The 23005-nt window shown below is 39.4% G+C and overlaps 5 protein-coding genes across 5 annotated transcripts; 2 read left to right on the top strand and 3 right to left on the bottom strand.

Annotated features, from left to right (window-relative positions):
- Positions 1-282: 282 nt before the first annotated feature.
- Positions 283-19645, bottom strand: LOC138936504 (putative leucine-rich repeat-containing protein DDB_G0290503). The gene is made up of 8 exons (XM_070301942.1): positions 19274-19645; positions 18889-19137; positions 17916-17999; positions 17565-17678; positions 16808-16930; positions 16353-16606; positions 15700-15859; positions 283-476 (listed from the first exon to the last, which is right to left on the bottom strand). The coding sequence occupies exons 1-8, from the start codon at positions 19476-19478 to the stop codon at positions 361-363; spliced, it is 1305 nt and encodes a 434-aa protein (XP_070158043.1). The 5' UTR covers positions 19479-19645; the 3' UTR covers positions 283-360.
- Positions 1387-4365, top strand: LOC138936421 (uncharacterized). The gene is made up of 3 exons (XM_070301844.1): positions 1387-2486; positions 2573-4315; positions 4362-4365. Exons 1-3 carry the CDS (start codon positions 1387-1389, stop codon positions 4363-4365), a joined length of 2847 nt encoding a protein of 948 aa, XP_070157945.1.
- Positions 4390-5147, top strand: LOC138936230 (uncharacterized). The gene has a single exon (XM_070301458.1). The coding sequence runs from the start codon at positions 4392-4394 to the stop codon at positions 5145-5147; it is 756 nt and encodes a 251-aa protein (XP_070157559.1). The 5' UTR covers positions 4390-4391.
- LOC138936420 (uncharacterized) lies at positions 7288-8431 on the bottom strand. The gene has a single exon (XM_070301843.1). It carries the CDS (start codon positions 8429-8431, stop codon positions 7313-7315), a length of 1119 nt encoding a protein of 372 aa, XP_070157944.1. The 3' UTR covers positions 7288-7312.
- LOC138936503 (uncharacterized) lies at positions 19538-21372 on the bottom strand. The gene is given in 2 exon segments (XM_070301941.1): positions 19538-19975; positions 19978-21372. Coding segments are annotated over 2 exon segments (1833 nt in total).
- Between the last annotated feature and the right edge of the window lie 1633 nt (positions 21373-23005).

Here is a 23005-nt window from a genome sequence, read left to right as displayed (position 1 = left end):
TGCCGGCAATCTGCCAGCTTAATCGGTAATAACAACTCTTGTACCAAATTTGTAGCCTTTTTGCTGACAATAATTTGTAGCAAGTACTTGGCAATATCTGTTAGAACAGACCTGGCTGACTGGGTGTATATCAACGCACAATGGAATATGGAATAGGTAATAGGAAATCCAACGCGCCGGAAATTTTATTCCTATTGCCTATTCCACATTCCATTGTGCATTGATACACAGTTTCTGGTAAATTGAAATGTGGTTATTTCTATTGCCTATGTTATTCCCTGTTCCTATTGCCTGTTCCTTTGCACTGTGCAATAGGCTTTACTATTGTTGCTGCTTCGCACACTCGGGAATCCATAAGATTCATTCTTGTATATTTCGAGAACGCTCCATGCGCTCTTTAGCATGGGCTAGCCATATTTTTATAGGCGCGGCAAGCTGCTCGTCCGTCACATTAGTATGTGATTTTCGTATCACATCTGGAAAAGAGTAGTAATACTAGGCCGGTTCTAACTCAGGTCCTCCGAGGGGAATGCGGGGCGAGGGGAAACCGCGCGGGCGAGGGGGCATGACGTCACGCGGGCGGAGGGGGATTTTGGTGGCGCGGGGTCCGCGGAGAGGGGGAGGGGACCGCGGCGGAACGGTAGGCGCGGGGTCCGCGGGGAAGAGGGAACGCGAAGGTACGACGTCGCAGCGCGGTGTATTACAAAGGGCGAGTGTCGATGTCCGACAGCTCTATAATTTATTATAAACAAAATAAAACCATCGCGGTGGTCTCTTCATCTTTTTTTCCAGGAAGAGCCGCTCGCGCACTATTGCGCGTAACATTAAAATTAGATGATAAGGCGAGGCGTAACATTAAAATTAGATGATAAGGCGAGCGCCGATGTCCGGCTGCTAGAATTCGCGTCGAGACATGTTTATCGGTGTACTTACAAAAGGCGGGTGTCGATGTCTGAAATATAAGGCAAGCGCCGATTTCCGGCTGCTCGATAATTTATAAATAATAATAATATAAACAAGATAGAACCATCGCGGTGCTCTTTTCATCTTTTTTTTTCCAGGAAGAGCTGTTTATCGCGTCGCTTGTCGGGATACGTTTCGCGATACCATAACGCGATAGATTAAAAATATATAATGAAGAACGAAGGGTGTCAAAAACTCAGTATGCGATTTGAAAGCTTACGGTCCGTATATCGACTGAAAGAGGTACAGCGGGTACATGTAAATTTTTGTGATTGAGATATACGACGTGATAAGTGGCCGGTCCTTCTCCAATTGAAAATTTCCGGCGTATCAGATCTTTCCGTGCAATATGTGCCTAATTTGCACACAGTAAAAAAAAAAACATTGGCATAAAAAGTGTGAAAAAATAATAATAATAAAAACATGGAAAACACCGAGCAAACCGAACGCGACCTGTTGGAGCTGTCGCGTCGAGTCGCTACCTTGGGCGAGTATTTCGCGTGGGCACAGCGATGCGAGGAATTTATCAAACAGCTCGAAGAACACAGTCGTGTCAAGCGTCCGCGACTCTCGATCGGAGTTCGACAATCTTTGGTGGCTAGAATCGCGCGAGTCGAGGGTGCGAGGACTCGATTAGAGAGACGATTTATACACAGCGGTGGTGATTACAGTGGTGACAATACCGCGGAAAGACTCGTTTGGCGAGAGATCGATACCGCGTTCGAAAACCGTATACTGACCGGTGCGGTGATTAACGCAGATTATATCGAACCGCGACAATTTCTCGAGGACGCCAAAGACATCGTGCTCGAACACGTGCAAAAAGTTATGGAAAGACATAATAACGTGAAAGTGAACACTGTGTTCAACGGTGAATTCGTGTCGGGTGATAAGAGCGCAAATAAAAGTGTAAATACCAGAAACTATGAACTCTTTCGTACGTCCGATTTACACGAGTGGTACGAGCGACGCGTCGTCGAGCCCACGCTTGCCTCGCTCGAAGAATTTCAAGAACGCGATAGCGGGTGGGCTTTGTCGCGAATTCTCGATTTAACTGTAAATATAAATAAATATAATCCAATGCGCGCGGGGTGTCATATTAAATTACCGCGAGAAATAACAATGAAGAGAGCGGTAATAAACGTGCAATCCAAAGACAATGCGTGTTTCGCGTGGGCGGTGGTCGCCGCTCTACATCCAGCTGAAAGAAACGCGGAACGGGAATCTTCGTATCCACATTATACGACAGTGTTAAATCTCCAAGACATTGAGTTTCCGATGACATTGAGTCAAATTAAAAAATTTGAACTTCACAACAACATTTCGATAAATGTATACTGCATCGAAAAAGAAAATAACATTGTCCCGATACGTTTGAGCGAACAAAAGAAGGATAGACACGTCAACTTGCTGTACATGCAAGATTCGCAAGACGTCGGACATTTTGCGTGGATCAAGAATTTATCCCGCCTCGTGAGCTCGCAATTGAACAAAAAAGAACACAAGAAATATATCTGCGATCGGTACGTATATATTTAATAAAAATGCAATATATATATATATATATATAAAATATACGAAAGAAAAATTAATTATTATTTTTTTACAGATGTTTACACTATTTTGGATCGGACGATAAGTTGCAGTCGCACATTGTAGATTGCCGAGAAATGAACGAGTGCGCTATCCGGTTACCGAGCGATAAAGACAAGTGGCTCGCGTTCAACAACTACAACAGAAAGGAGCGACTTCCCTTCGTCGTATACGCCGACTTGGAGTGCGTGCTGAGGAAGACCGACGGTGATCCGATGGCGTCTACGTACACGTTTCAGCATCATCAAGTATTTAGCGTAGCTTATTATGTACATTGTTCGTACGACGAATCGTTATCCGCGTATCATTCTCACCGTAGTACCGATTGCGTTTCGTGGTTCGTGGAAAAATTAAAAAATTTAGCGCAACGCGTAAAGATTATTTTAGCCACGAATGTCCCCATGATAAATTTAACGCGAGATGAGCGGGAAAAGTTTCACAGCGCGACACACTGTCATATTTGCGAAAAACCGTTCGCGCAAGACGACACGCGCGTACGCGATCATTGCCATCTTACCGGGCGGTATCGAGGTCCCGCGCATTCAAACTGCAATTTAAATTATAAAGACTCTTTTTGCATTCCCATAGTATTTCACAATTTATCCGGTTACGATTCACATTTTATCATCGAGGAAATAGCTACCGCGTTCGAAGGCTCGATCAACGTACTACCGATAACGAAAGAAAAATATATTTCATTCACGAAACACGTTAAAGATACCGCCGAAAAATCAGATTGCCGAAGCGATATAAAGTTACGGTTCATCGATTCGTACAAATTTCTCAGTACTAGTCTCGAAAAATTGACATCGTTTCTAAATAACGATAAACTTCAAATTTTAAAATCAAAATTTCAAAATTTATCGATCGAAGAGTTCAATTTATTGACGCGAAAAGGTGTCTTTCCATACGAATACATCGACTGTGTCGATAGGTTGCACGATACGTGTTTACCACCGCGCGAATCATTTTATAGTTCCTTGACCGGTGACACCGTATCCGAGAGCGACTACGCGCACGCCGAAAACGTTTGGAAGCGGTTCTCCGTTCGAACGCTAGGCGAATACAGCGACTTGTATTTAAAAACGGATGTCTTGTTATTGGCCGACGTTTTTGAAAATTTTCGCAACAAATGTATCGAGAGTTACGGGCTCGACCCCGCGTATTATTATACTCTTCCCGGATACACGTGGGATGCGATGCTAAAACATACGAATATTACGTTCGAATTACTTACCGATATCGATATGGTTATGTTTATCGAACGGGGAATACGCGGTGGCCTGAGCCAATGTTCCGGCAGATACGCGCGAGCCAATAACAAGTACATGCCGTCTTACGACCCATCGAAACCATCGTCGTACATGATGTATTTCGATGTAAACAACTTGTACGGTTGGGCAATGTGTCAACCGTTGCCCTATGCCGATTTTCGATGGGTCGACGACATCTCTGACTTTGACGTTAGCGCGATCGCTTCGGATTCAACCACAGGTTATATTCTCGAGGTCGATCTGGAGTATCCGCAACATCTTCACGACGCGCACGTTGATCTACCGTTCTGTCCAACGCGCGATAAGCCGCCCGCCAAGCGGCAGGATAAGCTCCTCGCGACTTTATACGATAAGAAGCGTTACGTCATACACTATAGCAACCTACAGCAATGCACGCGTCACGGCCTTCGCATCGCAAAGATACATCGCGTATTGCAATTCGCTCAATCCGCATGGCTCCGCGATTACATCGAACTCAACACCCGGTTTAGAACGCGCGCGACGAACGATTTCGAGAAAAATTTATACAAGTTAATGAACAACGCGGTATTCGGAAAAACTATGGAAAACGTGCGCAATCACGTCGATGTAAAATTATTAACAAAGTGGGACGGGCGATACGGCGCGGAGGCGATGATCGCGAAACCAAATTTTCATAGCAGAAGCGTCTTTTCGGAAAATTTGGTCGCCGTTGAACTGCGCAACCTCGAGGTGAAATTCAATAAACCGATCTATGTCGGTATGTGTATACTCGATATATCGAAAGTGTGTTTATACGAATTTCACCACGAGTACATGTTACCGTTATATCGCAAAAATTGTAAAATAATGTACACCGATACAGACAGTTTGATTTATCACATCGAGTGCGAGGGTGTGTACGAGAATATGAAACGCGATATCGCTAGATTCGACACGAGCGATTATCCGGCTAACAACGCGTACGGTATACCGCTCGAGAACAAGAAAGTGCCGGGTTTGATGAAGGACGAGAATAACGGTGCGATCATGACTGAATTTGTCGGGCTTAGAGCAAAAATGTACGCGTTGCGAGTAAATAGTAAAAAGGATACAAAAAAGGTTAAAGGTGTCAAGCGTAACGTCGTAGCGAGAACGATAACGTTCGACGATTACACGCGGTGTCTGCGCGATGACATTGAAATGACTCGACAACAATCCTGCATAAGATCAAAATTGCACGAAGTGTACACAATCAGCGAGACAAAAATCGCTCTAAGTCCGTACGACGACAAGCGATATATCGTACCTGATTCGACCGACACCCTACCGTGGGGACATTACCGGATACCCTTATAATGTAATGTAATGTAATGTAATGTAATGTAATGTAATGTAATGTAATGTAATGTAATGTAATGTATGTATATATGTATGTATGTATGTAATGTATGTATATATGTAATGTATGCAATGTATATATGTATGTATGTATGTATGTAATGTATGTAATGTATGCACGTATGTATGTATGATGTATGTATGTATGTATGTATGTATGTACAAGGAAAACAAAAGAAATATATATATTCCTATCTTTCTTTTTTCTTTTTTATATTTCATATTTTATATGCTGTATACATCTTACATATATTTTTTATATTTCAGATACTTTATATGTATTTCATATTCTTTATATGTTAAAAAAATAAAATACAGTTTGTACGAATTAAACCACATTGTCCTTGTGTATCCAAGAGTTGTGCGATCCATCGAATCCCAACCATTTGACGTAAACCTCGTCACCTCTCCTGCGCAGTACTTTCTCCACGAGATACACGTCCGGATAAGTCGCGCGACGCAACTCGTACTCGTAGAACGCTCCAGCGACAGATTTTTTGCGATAGTCCTCGAGTAGATAAGTTACGGGATTAGTACGTTGCACTTTAACGATCTTAAACACTTCGGTGGTCCAGTTTGGCGTGTAACCCTTCTCGAAGATCGTCTTGTACTTGCTAACGCGTACCGGGTCACCTACTTTGAACTTTGCCGGACCCGCGATCTTTATCGCGCTGTACACAGTATCCAAGAGTCTTTCGGCGATCGCGGGGGTAACGTCGGCGGGTCGCATACCGATCGTTCGATGCTTGCGCGTGTTGTAATCCGATACGAGTCGCGGCAACGCGTCGACCCACTTGTAAGTTCCGTTGAGCGTAAACATCTTCCACATATCGTTCTTTAACGTACGATTGAATCGTTCGACGACCGATGCCTTCAACACCGAATACGTGGAATAATGATTGATGTCGTGTTTCTTCACGAGACGTTGCACGTTGGCGTTGTAAAATTCCTTCCCCATATCGGTTTGCATATTTTTCGGACGCCTCTCGCTATTTCGAATTATCTCCGCGATAGCGTCAGCCGTCTCGCTTCCACCTTTATTCTTGAGCGGTACGGCCCACGCGTACTTGCTCAACACATCGATGACGGTGAGTATGTAGTGGTACCCTCTGTTGAAACGAGAGTACGGACGCATCTCGACGATGTCGGCTTGCCACAGGTCATCGTAACCCCGCACTACGACGCGTCTTCGGGGAAAATTTCTTCTCGCCGAAGCATGCAGTTCCTCGACGAGTCGTAGCTTCTCGATATTTTTACGTCCGTTGGATTTTAACGATGTCATGTTTTTAGCGGTGCGGCTAGTCGGTGCGTAATAATACGTGTAAAGAAATTACACTATAATTTATATCTCTAACTTTTAACCACTCAATAACCGTTTATTCCCGGTCATCGTCTTTCAATAGTGGTTCTTTGTCATCCGTCATTCGTCGCCGTTCGATAGCCGTTCGATAGCCGTTCGTAGCCGTTCCTGACCCGTTCGGTAGCCGTTCCTAATTCGTTCGCAGCCGTTCCTGAACCGTTCCTGAGCCTTTAGATAACCGTCCGATAACCGTTCCTGAACCGTTCGACCGTCCTTCAACCGTTCGTAGCCGTTCGTGAACCGTCCGTAGCTGTCCGTGAACCGTTTCTTGTCGTCCATTGTCGTTCGTTGACGTTTCGTTGACGTTTCGTTGTCGTTCGTTGACGTTTCGTTAACGTTTCGTCGTCGTTTCGTTGTCGTTCGTTGACGTTTCTAATCTAGCGATATTCGCACGCCGAAGCTCGTTTACCACGATCTGTAACGCTCGCACGTCTTTCTCTAACGCTGCAAGCTTCTCGTCTAACTCTTTCAGTTGATTTCTCAACGTTTTAACGCATTGATCCACGTACAGTTTGTTGATGGCGTCGGTATCAGCCACAGGTTGCGCTACACGACGAATCTTGCGCGACCTCGCGTCAAAGTCCGTAACGGTGCGACACAGAGCGTTATCGCGCATGAAATTTCTCATTACTCCGTTCCATCGACGATACGAAATGGCATTCGTCGCGTCTTTGCTCTGCTCGGACATTCCAAATTTGTTGATGCGCATCATCGATGCGAGAGACGTCGGTCGATCGATTGATTAGTTTTGCCGAGATACCGCTTAATTTATAATAATACCGGCTTCGCGAAGTTCCTCGATGATCGATAGGATCTCGTTGTCGTGGCCGTTGTGGCCCGCTTGGTGCGAAGCGTCGAGCAATCGTAAACGATCCACCAACTCGTTGGGATCGTCCCAGTGCACGTAATCGATCTTGTTATCGGTTAGCGTCATCGCGCGAAGCGCGAATAATCCCTTTCCAGATTTTGTTTTTTTGGATTCGATCGGTATCAGCTTTGCGATTATTTCTTTGTACTTGTATCCCCTGTTGCCCATTAATCGACCCTGCGCATCGTGATTGCGTTTATGCGCGTTCGTCGTCAACAGCATACTCTTGTACGTTTGCTTGTCATCCTCCGTATAGATGACGTCATCGGGGACTTTTTTGAAGATTAACTCGTAAAGACCAGGTGTGCCGACGTATCGTACGCCGTCGATAATTATGTTATCCGCGTTGTCCACGTCAAAACGTTTATTACCGAACATCATTCCATCGTTGTCGAAATAAACACCGTACACGGTGTCAATACCGCTCTCTCGATCGCCGCTCAGGACAGGCCAGACGTACCTCCGACCCAGCGGACCTAACTGATCTCGCAGCGTTTCTCGGCCTTCCAGTGTTTGCAACTGATTTCGGACGGATGTCACGAGCGAGTCGTCCGTGGTTTCAAAAACATCCTCGTTCGCGAGTAATTCGGGCATCGTAGGTTGTACGGTTCTCATTGACGCTGATGGTGTAGAGGTTATCGGCGATACATCCAGTAGAGGGTCCGACCGTTTCGATTTATGCGGTGCTGGTGAGCGATCCGACCTGAAGTTGGATCGTTTTCTTTTTTGCGGTGTCGCATCATCTTTCTCGCGCTTCGGGATGGATAACGCTTCGATTCCCGCGTCGGTGTTACTCCCCGGCTCGTTCTTCACAGCGATCGAGCTAGAGTTGTCGACGATCTTTTGTAGCGGCTCGATGAGAGGTCTAAAGCGCCTGTCCAACACGATATCCTCATCGATCTTACCGGTCTTCAAAGCGCGATGTTTCTTGCGAATCGATTCGCTCGTTTTCACAATTGCCCTCGCAATCTTCTCGCGCTCGCGAATATCCTCGCTCTTATCGATCGCAGCCATCGCGGAAAAGCAAAAAAAAAAAAAAAAATGTCAATCTCTCTCTTATATTTCACCTCCGACGAAGTATCGGCAACGACTAATCGTTTTGCGGTATCGCGAACACGTTAAATCCTTTTCTGTATCGCCCATCGTTGAGCGAGCTGTCTTTATCTATCACTACGAATCCATACTTGCATTGCCAACAATCGCGACACAATGCGCAAAATTCATCGTACGGCATGTCGGTATTCACGTGATCGTTGTACACATGTTTCAGGTTGGTACCATCCTGTTTGAACAGGATCAGCAGGTTCGCGTTGTCGCGTATCAGATGTTTAGGTATTCTCGCGTACGTCTGACAGAGATAAAAGCAGTCGACGCTCGAGTGCCGACCCATTGAGAAGTACTCTCTCACAGCATCTTGCTTATCACATGCTACGTCATCGAACACAAAGATCGAGTTTGGACGCGCCTCGCTCGGCGGAATGACGTCACTGTTGTTGGAGAACGTGAAGTAGCCGATTTCGTCGATCGATGTCAGCAAATTCTCCAGATATCGATATTTTGGTTGTTGCAACGACTTTGAGTACACGTACACGTTTTCGAAACGTACACCGTGCGGACTTTCCAGCAGGCTTATCAGAACGTTGGTTTTACCGCAATTCGAGGGACCGCAAACGATCGCGCGTATAGTAGTCGGTAGCATCGCGCCATGCTTGCGCATCTCCGCGTTGTCCCCCATCGATCGTAATCTGTCGTCGCAATTCGTCACGCGTATCGCCAAAGGTTGTCGCACGAATCTCATTTTTCACACTATCGACTGAGGAACGCTGGATCGAACGCCTATTTATAGGTGCGCGGAACCGCGAATCGCTCAGTAACGAAAATGTTCGTCCTACTGTCGAGACCTTCCGATATTTGCGATTTGAGCGCCGAACAGTTACAATTTGTGCCGAAAGTTGTTCTGTTGCGAATGTGCGGCGATCACATCCACTACCTGTGACAAGCTTCCGGAACATATAAAAGCGGATTTAGAGGTTCAACAATATCGACGCTGTTACGAACATTACAATCAACCGTGGCAGCGAACGCACATCGACGGTCCAGCACCGTTGATAAAAGATTGCGGCGAATGTCAACGAAAATAGGTACAGGCCTATTAAATCGTGCGATAAACGCCCTTCCTTTCGAGTTACATATCCCCGGCTATCAGTTTTGCGGTCCGGGCACTCATTTGGAAAAACGATTGGCGAGAGGTGATCGGGGTATAAATCCATTGGACGCGGCCTGTCGCGAGCACGATAGAGCGTATTCCCGGAACACCGATCTCACCGAGAGACACGCGGCTGACAGGATACTCGCCGAGAAAGCGCGAACTCGCATCGTCGCGAAAGATTCGACTCTCGGTGAGAGAGCCGCAGCTACAGCTGTTTGGGCAGCGATGAAAGCCAAGACAAAAATCGGCATGGGTATGAAAACGAAGACAAAGACGAAGATGAGGACTACGCGGAAAAGGTCGACGAAAAAGCGGATACTTCCGACAGCGAAACGAGGCGGTGTATTGCCGATTCTACCGATGTTGGGTGCGCTCGGATCCTTGATCGGCGGAGCGGCTGGCGTGGCCAAGGCGGTGAACGACAGCAAAGCCGCGCGCCGTCAGCTGGAGGAGCTGCAACGCCACGATCGCGCGATGGAAGGTCGCGGGCTTTATCTCGCTCCGTATAAATACGGACAGGGACTATATCTCGGCCCGTACAAACGTGGACAAGGAGTGGCAACGAAGAAAAAAAAAAAACGTCAAAAAGACGCTAAAAATGCCTATGGGTGTGACAACGAACATACAATTAGAACAATTGGCGAAACGTATGCGTATACCGTACTTTAGAGGGGTTTTCATGCGTGATTCGTTACCGATCGGTGGTATATATCGAAACGAAAGCGGTATCGTGAATTTGGATAACGCCAAAGGACCGGGTACTCATTGGGTAGCGTACGCAAAGAGGGGAAATCGCGTTATATATTTCGACGGTTTTGGTAATCTTCGACCTCCGAATGAATTGGTGCGATATTTCGGATGGAATGTGACGAAGATCGAGTACAATCGCGCGTCCTTTCAATCTTACGATCAAAGCATCTGCGGACAATTGTGTCTGCGGTTTCTCCAAACGGTCGACGACAATCGGTGCGAACTTAAAGCCTGACAATGCGCCGTTAAGATTCAGTATTCGTTAAGCAGTTTTGTCGACATGTCTATGACATTCACGCTGACCGGGAAGAGTAGCGTCCTCGCGGCACACTACCATCCGGCCATAGATTTGAGCGATGGTGATTACGAGCTCGGTCTAACAAATTTTGAGACTTATCATACGATATCGAACGTGAATTCCTCGAATAATAAATTTTATTTCGATGAGGATGACACGGAAATTACGATTCCCGAGGGATCGTACGAGATACACGCAATACACGAGTTTTTGAAACGTGCAATTTCACGGAAACGCCCGCGACGCGTAGTTCGCTCTGGCAATCGTGTCGACAAACGCGGTGATATCACGGGGATATCGCGAGAGGAGACCGTTCGAGCGAACGGTGACGAAGACGAGGTTGTAGAATACCCGATAGTGCTCCGTGCTAATTACAATACGATGAATAGCGAAATCAAGTGCGCTTTCAGAGTAAACTTTAACAAACCCAACAACATTGGATCGCTGCTGGGATTCTCGTCGAAGCGTATATTGCAGCCGGGACACTGGCACCAATCGGACATACCGATTAATATCATCAACGTAAATATTATCCGCGTAGAGTGTAACGTGACCGCTGGTGCGTACAGCAATGGCAAACGCGTTCATACGATACATGAATTTTCACCGAGCGTGCCGCCAGGATATAAGATATCGGAAACGCCGGCGCAGATCATTTACCTGCCGATCATCGCGCGGAGCATTACGGATCTAACGATACGCGTCGCGGATCAAGCCGGACGATTGCTCGATTTTCGAGGAGAAGAGATCACCATCAGATTGCACGTACGACGGCGACAAAATTAGCGCGCGATACATGAGATGCTCGTGTTGAGCGGAGCGAAAGATAACGCGACAACAACGACAACAACGTCAACATTCGCTAATATTCGATTATCCGGTTGCGCCAAGAAAAAGAAACTCAACGCGTCAAACGTTGAATTTTTGCAATCTTTGGGATTCGCGGTGCGAAATATCTGAGAAAACATGACCGATATCCTTAACATCGAAGGCGAGCCGGTCTTTGATGATCGTATCGTCAAGATCGAGACTCACACGTACAACCCGTACGCCAATACGACGTTTGAGCACAGCGATGAGATACGAATACCCATACAACAACAGGATCTGTATACGTTGCCATATGAGAGTTTTCTATACATCGAGGGAAAACTAAAGATAAACAAACCAGCTGAAGGGTTTGATGTGGTACTGGGAAATAATTGCGTCGCGTTCATGTTCGATGAGATTCGATACGAACTCGACGGTGTGGAGATTGATCGTAGCAGAAATGTGGGAATAACCAGCACACTCAAGAACTATGTAACGATATCATCCGATAGAACCGTGATTATGAGAAACGCCGGCTGGGATTCGCCTACTAACACGAATGGATACTTTAATTTTTGCGTACCGCTCTACATGTTATTGGGATTTTGCGAGGATTACAGGCGCGTGGTGATTAACGCTCGTCACGAATTGATCTTAATACGATCGCGCAACGACAACAATTGCCTGATTGGAAATTTGGTGTTGGAGCCTGTGATCGACATATTCAAGATACAATGGCGAATGCCGCACGTCGTATTGAACGAGATTAACAAGTTATCGATGCTGCGCGCCTTGGAAAGCGGACAATACCTCAGTATGGGTTTTCGCTCGTGGGATCTGTACGAATTTCCGCTATTGCAGCGTACAACCAACCATTCGTGGCCCATTAAGACCGCGACTCAGCTGGAGAAGCCGCGATACGTTGTTTTCGTTCTGCAGACAGGTCGGAAGAACGTCATGTCCGAGGATACGAGTCGATTCGACGACTGCAAATTGACCAACGTGAAACTCTATCTGAACTCGGAATGTTATCCGTACGACGATATGAATCTGGATTTCGATAAAAACAGATGGTCGATTTTGTACGATACGTATCAACGTTTCTGCAAAAAGTATTACGGATACGAGTATCTCGAGCCGAGTCTCACCGTCACGCAATTTTTACGTAACGGTCCATTCGTGATCATCGATTGCTCTCGACAAAACGAATCGGTCAAAAGCGCAACCGTGGATGTGAGATTGGAATTCGAGTGTAAGGAGAACGTGCCGCCGAATACCACAGCGTACTGCCTCATCATACACGACCGCGTGATTCAGTACAACCCGTTGACCAATGTTGTGCGCAAAATCACCTAAGGGGAATGAGACGATATAAAATCTATAATACATCAGGATCAATCGCAGTCTTGTTCTCGACGTGTCGATATAAAAAAGAAAAACGTTATGTCTGTACCAACGTTCGTGGACCTACAAGGATTCTTCGTCGGGATGAAATTTGTCGTAAAGGAGGTGGCGGTGCTGAAAAAGGGGACCGTTCTGACGCATTACATTTTTACATACCCCCTACCATGGAATCTCCTCACGAAATCCGACAAATCCCGCGCTTCCTGGCTGATCGCGAATCACCATGGATTACGATGGGAAGACGGAAACGTGCCGTACAGCATGGCTAAACGCTTGATTACATCAGCCGTGCTTGGAACAGAAGAGGATGACGAGACATCGACTCTCGTGTACGTTAAGGGATGTCAGAAACGGGAATGGCTGGTGGATTTGCTCGAGAATCTTGCGAGAGAAAATTTAATCATCGAGACTTTGGATGCTGATTACGAAGATATTGAATCTTTAAATAATCTAGATGTTGCTAATACTATACGATGCGGAAAACATGTTAAGAATTGCGCATTACAGAATGTATTAAAAATATTTAACTGGTGGTCGCAATACCAAAAAAAATTGTAATATTTTTATAAATAAAATGTGTAAACGTATTTAATGTTTTTTTATTTCTTATTCTCCCCACTCCTTTCCTCGCGAGTCGTTTCTAAGAATTCCTTTTAACGTTGGTCGTTTCCCCTTCCCACTCCTTTCCTCGCGAGTCGTTTCTAAGAATTCTTTTTAACGTTGGCCGTTTCCCCTTCTCCTAAATTTTCAGAACAATAATCTCCCATCGCATCATACGTTGACCGTTTCCCCTTCTCCTAAATTTTCAGAGCATTGATCTCCCACCACATCATACTTTTGAAACATAAGCGTCACGTATATTCGATTAATTTTTATACGATCAGTGTCGCATCAACCGCTAGTACCAACGGTTCACTTCTCATAACCGAGAGACAAAATGTACTCCGCTGAAGGAAGCACCAGCAACGGTTGCAAACGCGCGAATTACTACGTTCCACGAGACGAAATTAAACCGTGCAAGAAACCACGAGATGAAGTTAAGCCGTACAAGAAACCACTTGATTTGTAAGTATCACAAATGTTTTATATATTTTTATATATTTTTTCATATATGTTTTTTCCATGCTATTTCATATTTTTATATTTTTTCAGATGCGATAAACCACGTATTTTGGTACGCAGATTTGCTTTGACGCGCACTGCTTATAAATACTTGGATATCGGAATCAGCGTTGGAATAACATCTTACGTGGAACTGCATCTGGGCGATAACCGAGGCAACCGAATCGTTTTGTCTATCGATACATGGGAATCGCTAATGCTGAAACGAGCGGACATTGAACAACTTGTACAGACGCCTAATCATGCACCGATATGGATTAACGATTTAACAATTGAGATTGTTAAAATAAGTGATGCGAGTGTTGTCAAACTTACGTTGCGCGATTCTTGCTTGTACATGAAATCGTCAACTATATTTTTCTTATTCGAACTCGAATACTGTGTTAATCACGAATATTTGAAGCTGTGCGGGAATCTAGAAGCTGTAAATGATAGTTTCGATCAATTTGTTCGGAGTTTGCAAAGTAATATGTTTGGCTCCGAGAGAGATTCTGCGGTTAAAATCTTGCGCGAAGTCTATGATAAAACATCTATCATAGATTGCGAACTATTAGCTTATGCTGTGGATGAAATTTTGTCTGAAACCTTGAGACGGGGTGATGTATGGTAATATATAAATAAATAAATATGTTAAAAAAATGAAAAAAAAAATGATTATGTATTTCTTTCGCTTCCCTTCCTTGCATATCCTCAGTACAAACCGCGCGCGATCTTAAGGTACGATGCCGTAATGTGTGGGAGAAGGACGGCGCGAGGCGTTCGCATGAGCGCGGGAAAGGGATAGCGTTCGTAAGTCGGTGCGATGAGTATAGCGTTCGTGAGACGGTGAGTATGAGGGAGATAGCGCGAGGCGACCGCATGCACGCGTGTGGGAGAAGGACGGCGCGAGGCGTTCGCATGAGCGCGGGAAAGGGATAGCGTTCGTAAGTCGGTGCGATGAGTATAGCGTTCGTGAGACGGTGAGTATGAGGGAGATAGCGCGAGGCGACCGCATGCACGCTGTCTCGACGCGAATTCTAGCAGCCGGACATCGGCGCTCGCCTTATCATCTAATTTTAATGTTACGCCTCGCCTTATCATCTAATTTTAATGTTACGCGCAATAGTGCGCGAGCGGCTCTTCCTGGAAAAAAAGATGAAGAGACCACCGCGATGGTTTTATTTTGTTTATAATAAATTATAGAGCTGTCGGACATCGACACTCGCCCTTTGTAATACACCGCGCTGCGACGTCGTACCTTCGCGTTCCCTCTTCCCCGCGGACCCCGCGCCTACCGTTCCGCCGCGGTCCCCTCCCCCTCTCCGCGGACCCCGCGCCACCAAAATCCCCCTCCGCCCGCGTGACGTCATGCCCCCTCGCCCGCGCGGTTTCCCCTCGCCCCGCATTCCCCTCGGAGGACCTGAGTTAGAACCGGCCTAGTATTACTACTGAAAAGAAACATTTTCATTACTTAATTTTATTTCATCAATAAATATAAGAACAAATATGTCTATGATATAATTTTAATCAAGTAAGAAATGAGTATGCTTTATTTCTAATATATATAAGAGATACTTGAAAAATATTAATATTAACATATGTTTTATTAATTAATAAATGCTACAAATATTTACGAATGTCTTTCAATTTGTTAAGGAATTATACAATTTATTAATAAAAAAATAGGTTGCTTTTAAATATTTTACTTACTCATAATTATTTTGCATATATCCAGTTTTGAAAAATTTTGTTTTTTTTTTGCTCCGTACCAACTGTATTTCTCCGCCAAATTATTAGATAATATGGATTTTATTACTCGTAAACATGAGGTTTTCATATTGTCACAAGTTAAACGTACCAATTGTTTAATCTGAAATTATTTTAAAGTAGTATTATGAATAGTTATTTTCGAAATATGTATAAGCAAAATGATATAGTATTATATTTTATTAACTATTCTTTGCATAAAACATCTCGAAACGAGAAAAAGAATATAAATAACTTAGGATCTGCAATTCTGAATAAAAATATTCCACAAAATATATGTTTGTAAATGCTTTTTTATAAAATTTCTATAAAAAAACTTGTTTCATCTAAATATATAATTTATATACATATGCATCTGCTATCTTTGAGAAATTTACATATGTTGCACGGGTCAAATACATTACATAATCTAGAAAATAGATATGATTTTATCATGCAAGAAATAATATTCAATACATAAAATTTGTTTAAAATTTTTCTACTGATATTCTCTTCAAAATTGTCCATCAGATCCTAAACTATTATCCTTCCTTTTCTCAAAGAAATTTTATAATACTGAAATATTTTTAAGATTGAAATATAGATATTCGATTTACCATTTGATTCCGATAAGATAAGTCATTTTTTAATTTTGTTTCCATGAGTTGAAGACTATTCTCATCTTTGAGTGGTAAATCTTCAAAAATATCAATTTCTCTTTGTTCCATTTCGAAAATTGAAGTAAGTGAAAGTTTGTCTAATATAAGCTTTTGATTTGTGTTCATAAATTTCATTTTTTGGCTCATATTATTAACTTTTAATTCCAAATTTATTAATTTTCTAACGACAAATCGTTGAAAATTTTCCATTTCTATAAAACATTGAAAAAAGTTAATTCATGTATGTGTGAAAAAGATGAAATTTTTGAAAAATTCTAGATTGAAAATATAAAAAAAAAAGAAAAATAAAAACGAAATATAATGCAAAAATGTTTCCGAATAAATAATTAAATATAGGACTTATGAAAATATATCATAATCATAAATAAAATAGAAACTATTTGCATACTAACTTTGTTCATAATTCACATTTGGCATATTGTTTGTTGATAACATTGAGTTAACATCATCATTAATATTATCCTCATCATTATAGCATTCTTCTGGGTTGGGCAAATTTTCAGTACATTGTGGCTCTAAAAGTAATAAAATAAAATTACTATACTATTTACATACAATTTAAACATTGATTTAGTTATTGATCTAATTTTTTATATCAGATATAATATGTAATGGCTTTATTATTACATATAATATCAACCAATCATATTACAAAGATTTAGTTTACACCGATACTTTAATATGCGTACTAAATTATATTATAATGATCAATCACAGTCATCCCATTCTTCCGAGAAATGATTGTTATTGGCCATAATATACTTAGTACGCATATTTAAGTATTGATGTAAACTAAGTCAATATACATTTTATTTTTCCGATCTACATTATGTTATTTTAAAATTACTTATACTCCTATTAAATCATATCAATTTGTTTTTCTAATAATTATAAGAGCGTCAAGGTCGAGTGTTTTCCAACAAAAGACATAGAGAACAATATAACACGTCTTTTGCTGAAAATCTTCTATTATAAAAAACATTTAGGTGTATAAAAAAAATACAAAATTTTTTAAAAATTTGGGAAGTTAAAAATATGAGAAAAAGTGTAAGAGTATATGACGATAAATTGTTTCATACTCAATAACATTATGACACAAACTATATCATATATAATTATAAGTAAACTAGGAATTATTTTTATACTAACTTTTTTTATAATTCAACTTCGAACCTGATGTGTTGATTGCTAATAAAGTTGAGTTAACATCATCTTTATCATAGCACTCTTTAGGGTTGGACACATTTTCAGTATATTGTGATTCTAAAAGTAATAAAATAATGTTATTATTATATATATTATTTTTACAATTTTTACATAGATTTATTAAATCCTAAATATACAATATCTATCTCATTTGTCATAAACACAAGATTATAAAAAATAAAATATACTAGAATCAAATATTTATTACTAATTGTTCTGCATATATATATATATATATATATATATATATATATATATATATATATATATTTATTTATATTTATTTATATATACCTTGTACATTATAGTTACAGTCATACACAGTCATTACATTCAATTCTCCATCACAAAGTTCGATATTTTCATCCTCTTGTAATTCTGGAACAAAAAAGGTCAATATTTTTATACTTTATATATTTACTCCGCATTCATGAATTTTTGATGCTTTGTTCCAATATTTTTCCTTGTAGGTGTGTTATTTTTTTATCTTTCTGTAATATTATATCTTTATTATTTTGCTTGAGGTACATTCTAATTTTCTGAAATTATGAAAATAATAGAAATTAAAAAATATGATTTTATTATGTATTTATACTATAGTAAAGCTTACTTGATAAAACAGCTTATTTTTTACTGTTAATACACTAATGTTAATACACTAATTAATACTGTTAATACACTAAATACACTGTTAATACACTAGTTAATACTGTTAATACACTAAAAGTTAAACACTAAAATTATTTATTCTGTAAAAAAGATGGAATCCAAAGAATGTACCAAGAATATATACCAAAAATTAATTATTCGTGCAATAATACCGGGAAGCTCTGTATACATAAATGCGTGCAAATGTGTGCGTGCGTGCGTGCGTGCGTGCGTGCGTGCGTGCGTGCGTGCGTGCGTGCGTGCGTGCGTGCGTGCGTGCGTGCGTGCGTGCGTGCGTGCGTGCGTGCGTGTGTGTGTGATATCAGAAGCATATATAATATATATTTTACAATATTCAAATTTATAAATCTCTTGTACAAATCTTAATTTATTTCGCCAAAAATTATACTTACGAAAATCATCTTTTTCCCCTATTTCTACAATGCACTGATTGTTTATTAATGTTCTATTAATAGTTCTATTATTGTCCACTTTATTCTCAATTTTTTTCTATTGATGTTTCTGTAATTAATATCTAAAATTCATGCAATAATATATTATTGAAACATTTTAGTCTTTTTTAATTGATTAATGCTTTATACCTTATTAGTGCTTTTACCTTTTTGTGGATTTTTTTGACTTTTTGATTTATTCCTACATGTAGCCACGTTATCAATCTTCGGGATTTTTGAAAATTCCCTTATAAATTCATCCGAAAGTTCATCGCTGCTGCTCGTTGATGTGTCTACGACTTTAGCAGCTCTGATTTTTCTGGACTTTTTCAGATATTCTTCTTTTTCAGTAGTAGAAGTAAGATCTGATTCTTCTTCGGCCTGTTTCAATTTTTGCCTTGCCACTCCATAATTTGCTGCAACAAAACAATATAATCATAATAAAAATGTATCATTTTCCTATAATTATTAAAAAACATCAACATATATTAATATTATATACGGAAAACTAATATAATAATAATATATATTCAAGAAAAGAATGTTACTTACAATATGTTCCATATACTTTTCGAATATTATGTGTCAACCATGTGGGTTCCGGTTCCTCCATTAATTTCACCGCCTTGTCGTACCTTTTATTATTCGTGAAATTAGGCCAAACGGCTTTCTTGGAATCCTCATTCAGCCAATTGTATGGAACAATTTGAAGTCCATCTTCAAACTCAACGATTGCATAAAACTTCGTGTCAGTCATTCTGTTATTTAGATAAATATAAAATTATTTATATTTTTTACCGTTTTAGCCGTTTTTTATTATATGTTACTATGTATCAATGGAAACAATGCATATTTGTCGTCTCCATATGGTAACTTCACATATTTTCTAATAACATTTTTTAATGGCCACGATTTCAAATCTGAGTACGAATGTACAATATAAATTCCAAGAAATGAAGATGGACAAGGCATATTAAATAAATCCTCTTTTTCCAAAAATTCGCGGCCTATAATGACAGGAATATTTCGTTTTGTGCAGTATGCTATATTTTTTATAGATACAATGCTACCACAATTTAAGCCACAACAACTATCCGCAAGTGTATTACTCTTCAATATAATTCCGTTGTATTTTACAATTTTATATTGTGGATTCTTGCAATTGGATATAAGTGGACCATCATGATGCAATAATATTAAATTTGGATGTCCCACAACAGAATGTTAATGTTAATAACAGAATGTTAATAACATAAAATAGTTGATGAATCTGAGTTAATTTCTTTTTCAATATATCTTCGTATAACTTGTTGTAAAGGTCTGTCCGCTTTTCTTATGTATTTCTTTAATATTTGCATATAGTTTTCAAATTTGAATGCACTGAAATTATCAAGCGGTCCAAATTTCTTAACGTCATCAATAAGATGTATTAAATTGTGAATATTATGTGACATATTATAAATTCCATAAAGTTTCATAAATCTTTTAATAAAGAGAAGTACCAAATCTTGTGCATAAGTTACATATTCGTTTAAATCTGGTGAAGATAGAATTCTAATAATCACATGTAATATTAGAAAGTGTATATACACATTCTTTTTTAATATAGATTTAAAAGCCAATGGACCAGTGTATAACAATATCAATCTATATTCCGTAGCTTTCCATAATTTTACACAATTCATTGATCGTGGCTTTCTTGCAAATTCTGCAGGTATTGAAGGCTTCAATTGTGTTACTAAACGTATAGAAATTTCTTGGACAGCTCTAGACTGTAATCGATAATGTAACTCTCCATCAAGCCATAAGTATATTAATTTACGCATAATTCCCAGACATATTAAATGCATATAATCTAATGGAACATCATTAACAGGCTTAAAATGAGGTATTTGTAATAAACTACAAGTGATATCTGGTTTGTGATAATTTTCATCTATCTTTCGTTTGAAATCGTCATTTGTTCGAAGTGGTGCATTGACCTGTGGGAAACATATTCGATTTCCTACATATTCTCCTTCTGTTCGACATTTGGTACAACTGAAATATCCAGAATGTCCCTTTACACACAGAACAAATGCTTTCGCTGGTGTATCACAAATTAAAGCCGCAAGTCTGCATGGTATGTTACAACCATTTACGTTAATGCCATTTTCACATATATCTTTAACCTTGTCAACAAAATCTTTTAAAAAATCATTGACATTTGCCGGTTTTTCATTTCCATGATAAAGTCCAATTAGAAAAACATTATCATATGAAAGAACTGAACCTAGTATGGGCCAGAATTGTTGTGAGGATGATTTCGACAGTGGTAATCCATCAATATTGATAGCTATTTTCACACAATCAATATTATCCTTTATGGATGTCAATATATCTAATACAGAATTCAGTAATCCAAAATGGCATGTTCCCGGTATTACTATACGTATCTCTTGTCTTCTTGGTGTTTGTAGAAGTGCATCTAACAACAATTTTGAAAAACAAGAATGTTGTTTTAATCTTTGAAGTAATGCTCTGAGAGCAGTATGTGAAGTTTGATACTCTGTAGCCCAGACAGCAAGACTATTTTTAAAATCGTCTGTTGTATTTGCATTTTCAGTATTTGCATTTGCAATATAAGGTACTGATTCTTGGGAAATGCTCATAGAAGATTGTTCTGAATCCGATTCAATCAATTCTATATATTCATCATTTTCACATTTTATAGATATATTATTTCGTTCAGAAATAGTGTCATTTTCAATTGCAAGTGTCTCATAACACTTATGTGAATTGATTGTGGAATCATTTTTCAAATATTCTGCATTTTCATAATCATTACTATGTGACAATATACTCGTATTTAACAAACTATCACATATAAGTTTTGATTCTTGTGCGGCTAGTCGATTTAAGTACCTTTTTAATATATGTGAAATGTCTTTTCTGAATCGCTTTCGATTCATTGTTATATTTCTATTCAAATAAAAATATAAATAAGTTTTGTTATAATATTTATGAATATTATTTTTAGAGAGAGAGAGAGAGAGAGAAAGTATAATGCACACATACACAGGGTGTCCCAAAATCATCGCACACCATTTTGCTGACAGATTCTGTGGAACATTCTAAGACGAAAACTCTGAGTCATGAGTCATGAAAATTGACAATTTCCAAAATAAAATAACAATATGAAATTATATGAATATATAATATCTCTTGATAACCTATTTTTATTTATAAAAATTATTTGTGACTCCCAGGTAATTGTTTTTTCATTATTATTTTTCAACAAGCCAAATTAAATGCATGTATTATTATATTATACAAGTTATCTTGTATACACACTAGCGATTAAACAGAATGTGTACTAATATAAATAGTTCAAAATTATTAATCTAATTTAATAAATAAATTATTAGTACATATGCTCTTTAAAGTATTATTGCATATGAATAAAGAAATTATGAGTAATTATGTATAATATAGTAATACATGCATTTATATATGTATAACTTTGTTCCACGAAAAATAATAAAAATTGTATGTAGGATATATTTATCAATAGAAGAGCAGAGAGAGTTCAAAATTATTAATGTATTATATTAAATATCATTAGAAAACTCACTTGATTTATTGTTGAATCCAGTTTATTAATTTCCTTGCTTTATTGTACAACTTGTGTATATCTACGTATTCTTTGTATCTCTACGTAGATAAAGATCAATTTTTCTTATTCCAGAAAGCAGATTATGAAGTAGAGATACGATTTTCTTTTTGTGGAAATGCTGGAATATAATGAGAATTTCACATAAAAATACATATATAAATATATGTCTTTGATATCAATGTGATAACATATTAAACTTAAATGTTTACCATATATTTTTAAACTGATTTAAAAACATTGTACAATAGTATTTCTATACATATTTATGATGTAAATCAATTCAAAAATGTGATTGTAAACATTTAGATCTAATATTATAAGAGACATATATGGAAGGTATACACGTCCATCAATGACTCGTTCTATTCTGTTGCTTGTTGCTTCATGCAGTGTACTATAACAACGGAACAAATCATTGATGAGCACTGTACATAAATAAGCAAGAAAAAAGTAGAAAGACATAAGATGTAAAGGAAATAAAAATGTAAATTTTTTAAAGATTATTGTATTTATTTCTTGCTTTGTATCACAGCTGTATATCGTGCTTTCTATACATATACCCAGTCAGCCAGATCTGTTCTAACAGATATTGCCAAGTGCTTGCTACAAATTATTGTCAGCAAAAAAGC

Source organism: Polyergus mexicanus, unplaced genomic scaffold (genome assembly GCF_030449975.1).
Source record: "Polyergus mexicanus isolate NDT 795.1 unplaced genomic scaffold, iyPolMexi1.0 SCAF_9, whole genome shotgun sequence".
Lineage (NCBI taxonomy): Eukaryota > Metazoa > Arthropoda > Insecta > Hymenoptera > Formicidae > Polyergus > Polyergus mexicanus.
This window is presented reverse-complemented; position numbering and strand designations above follow the sequence as displayed.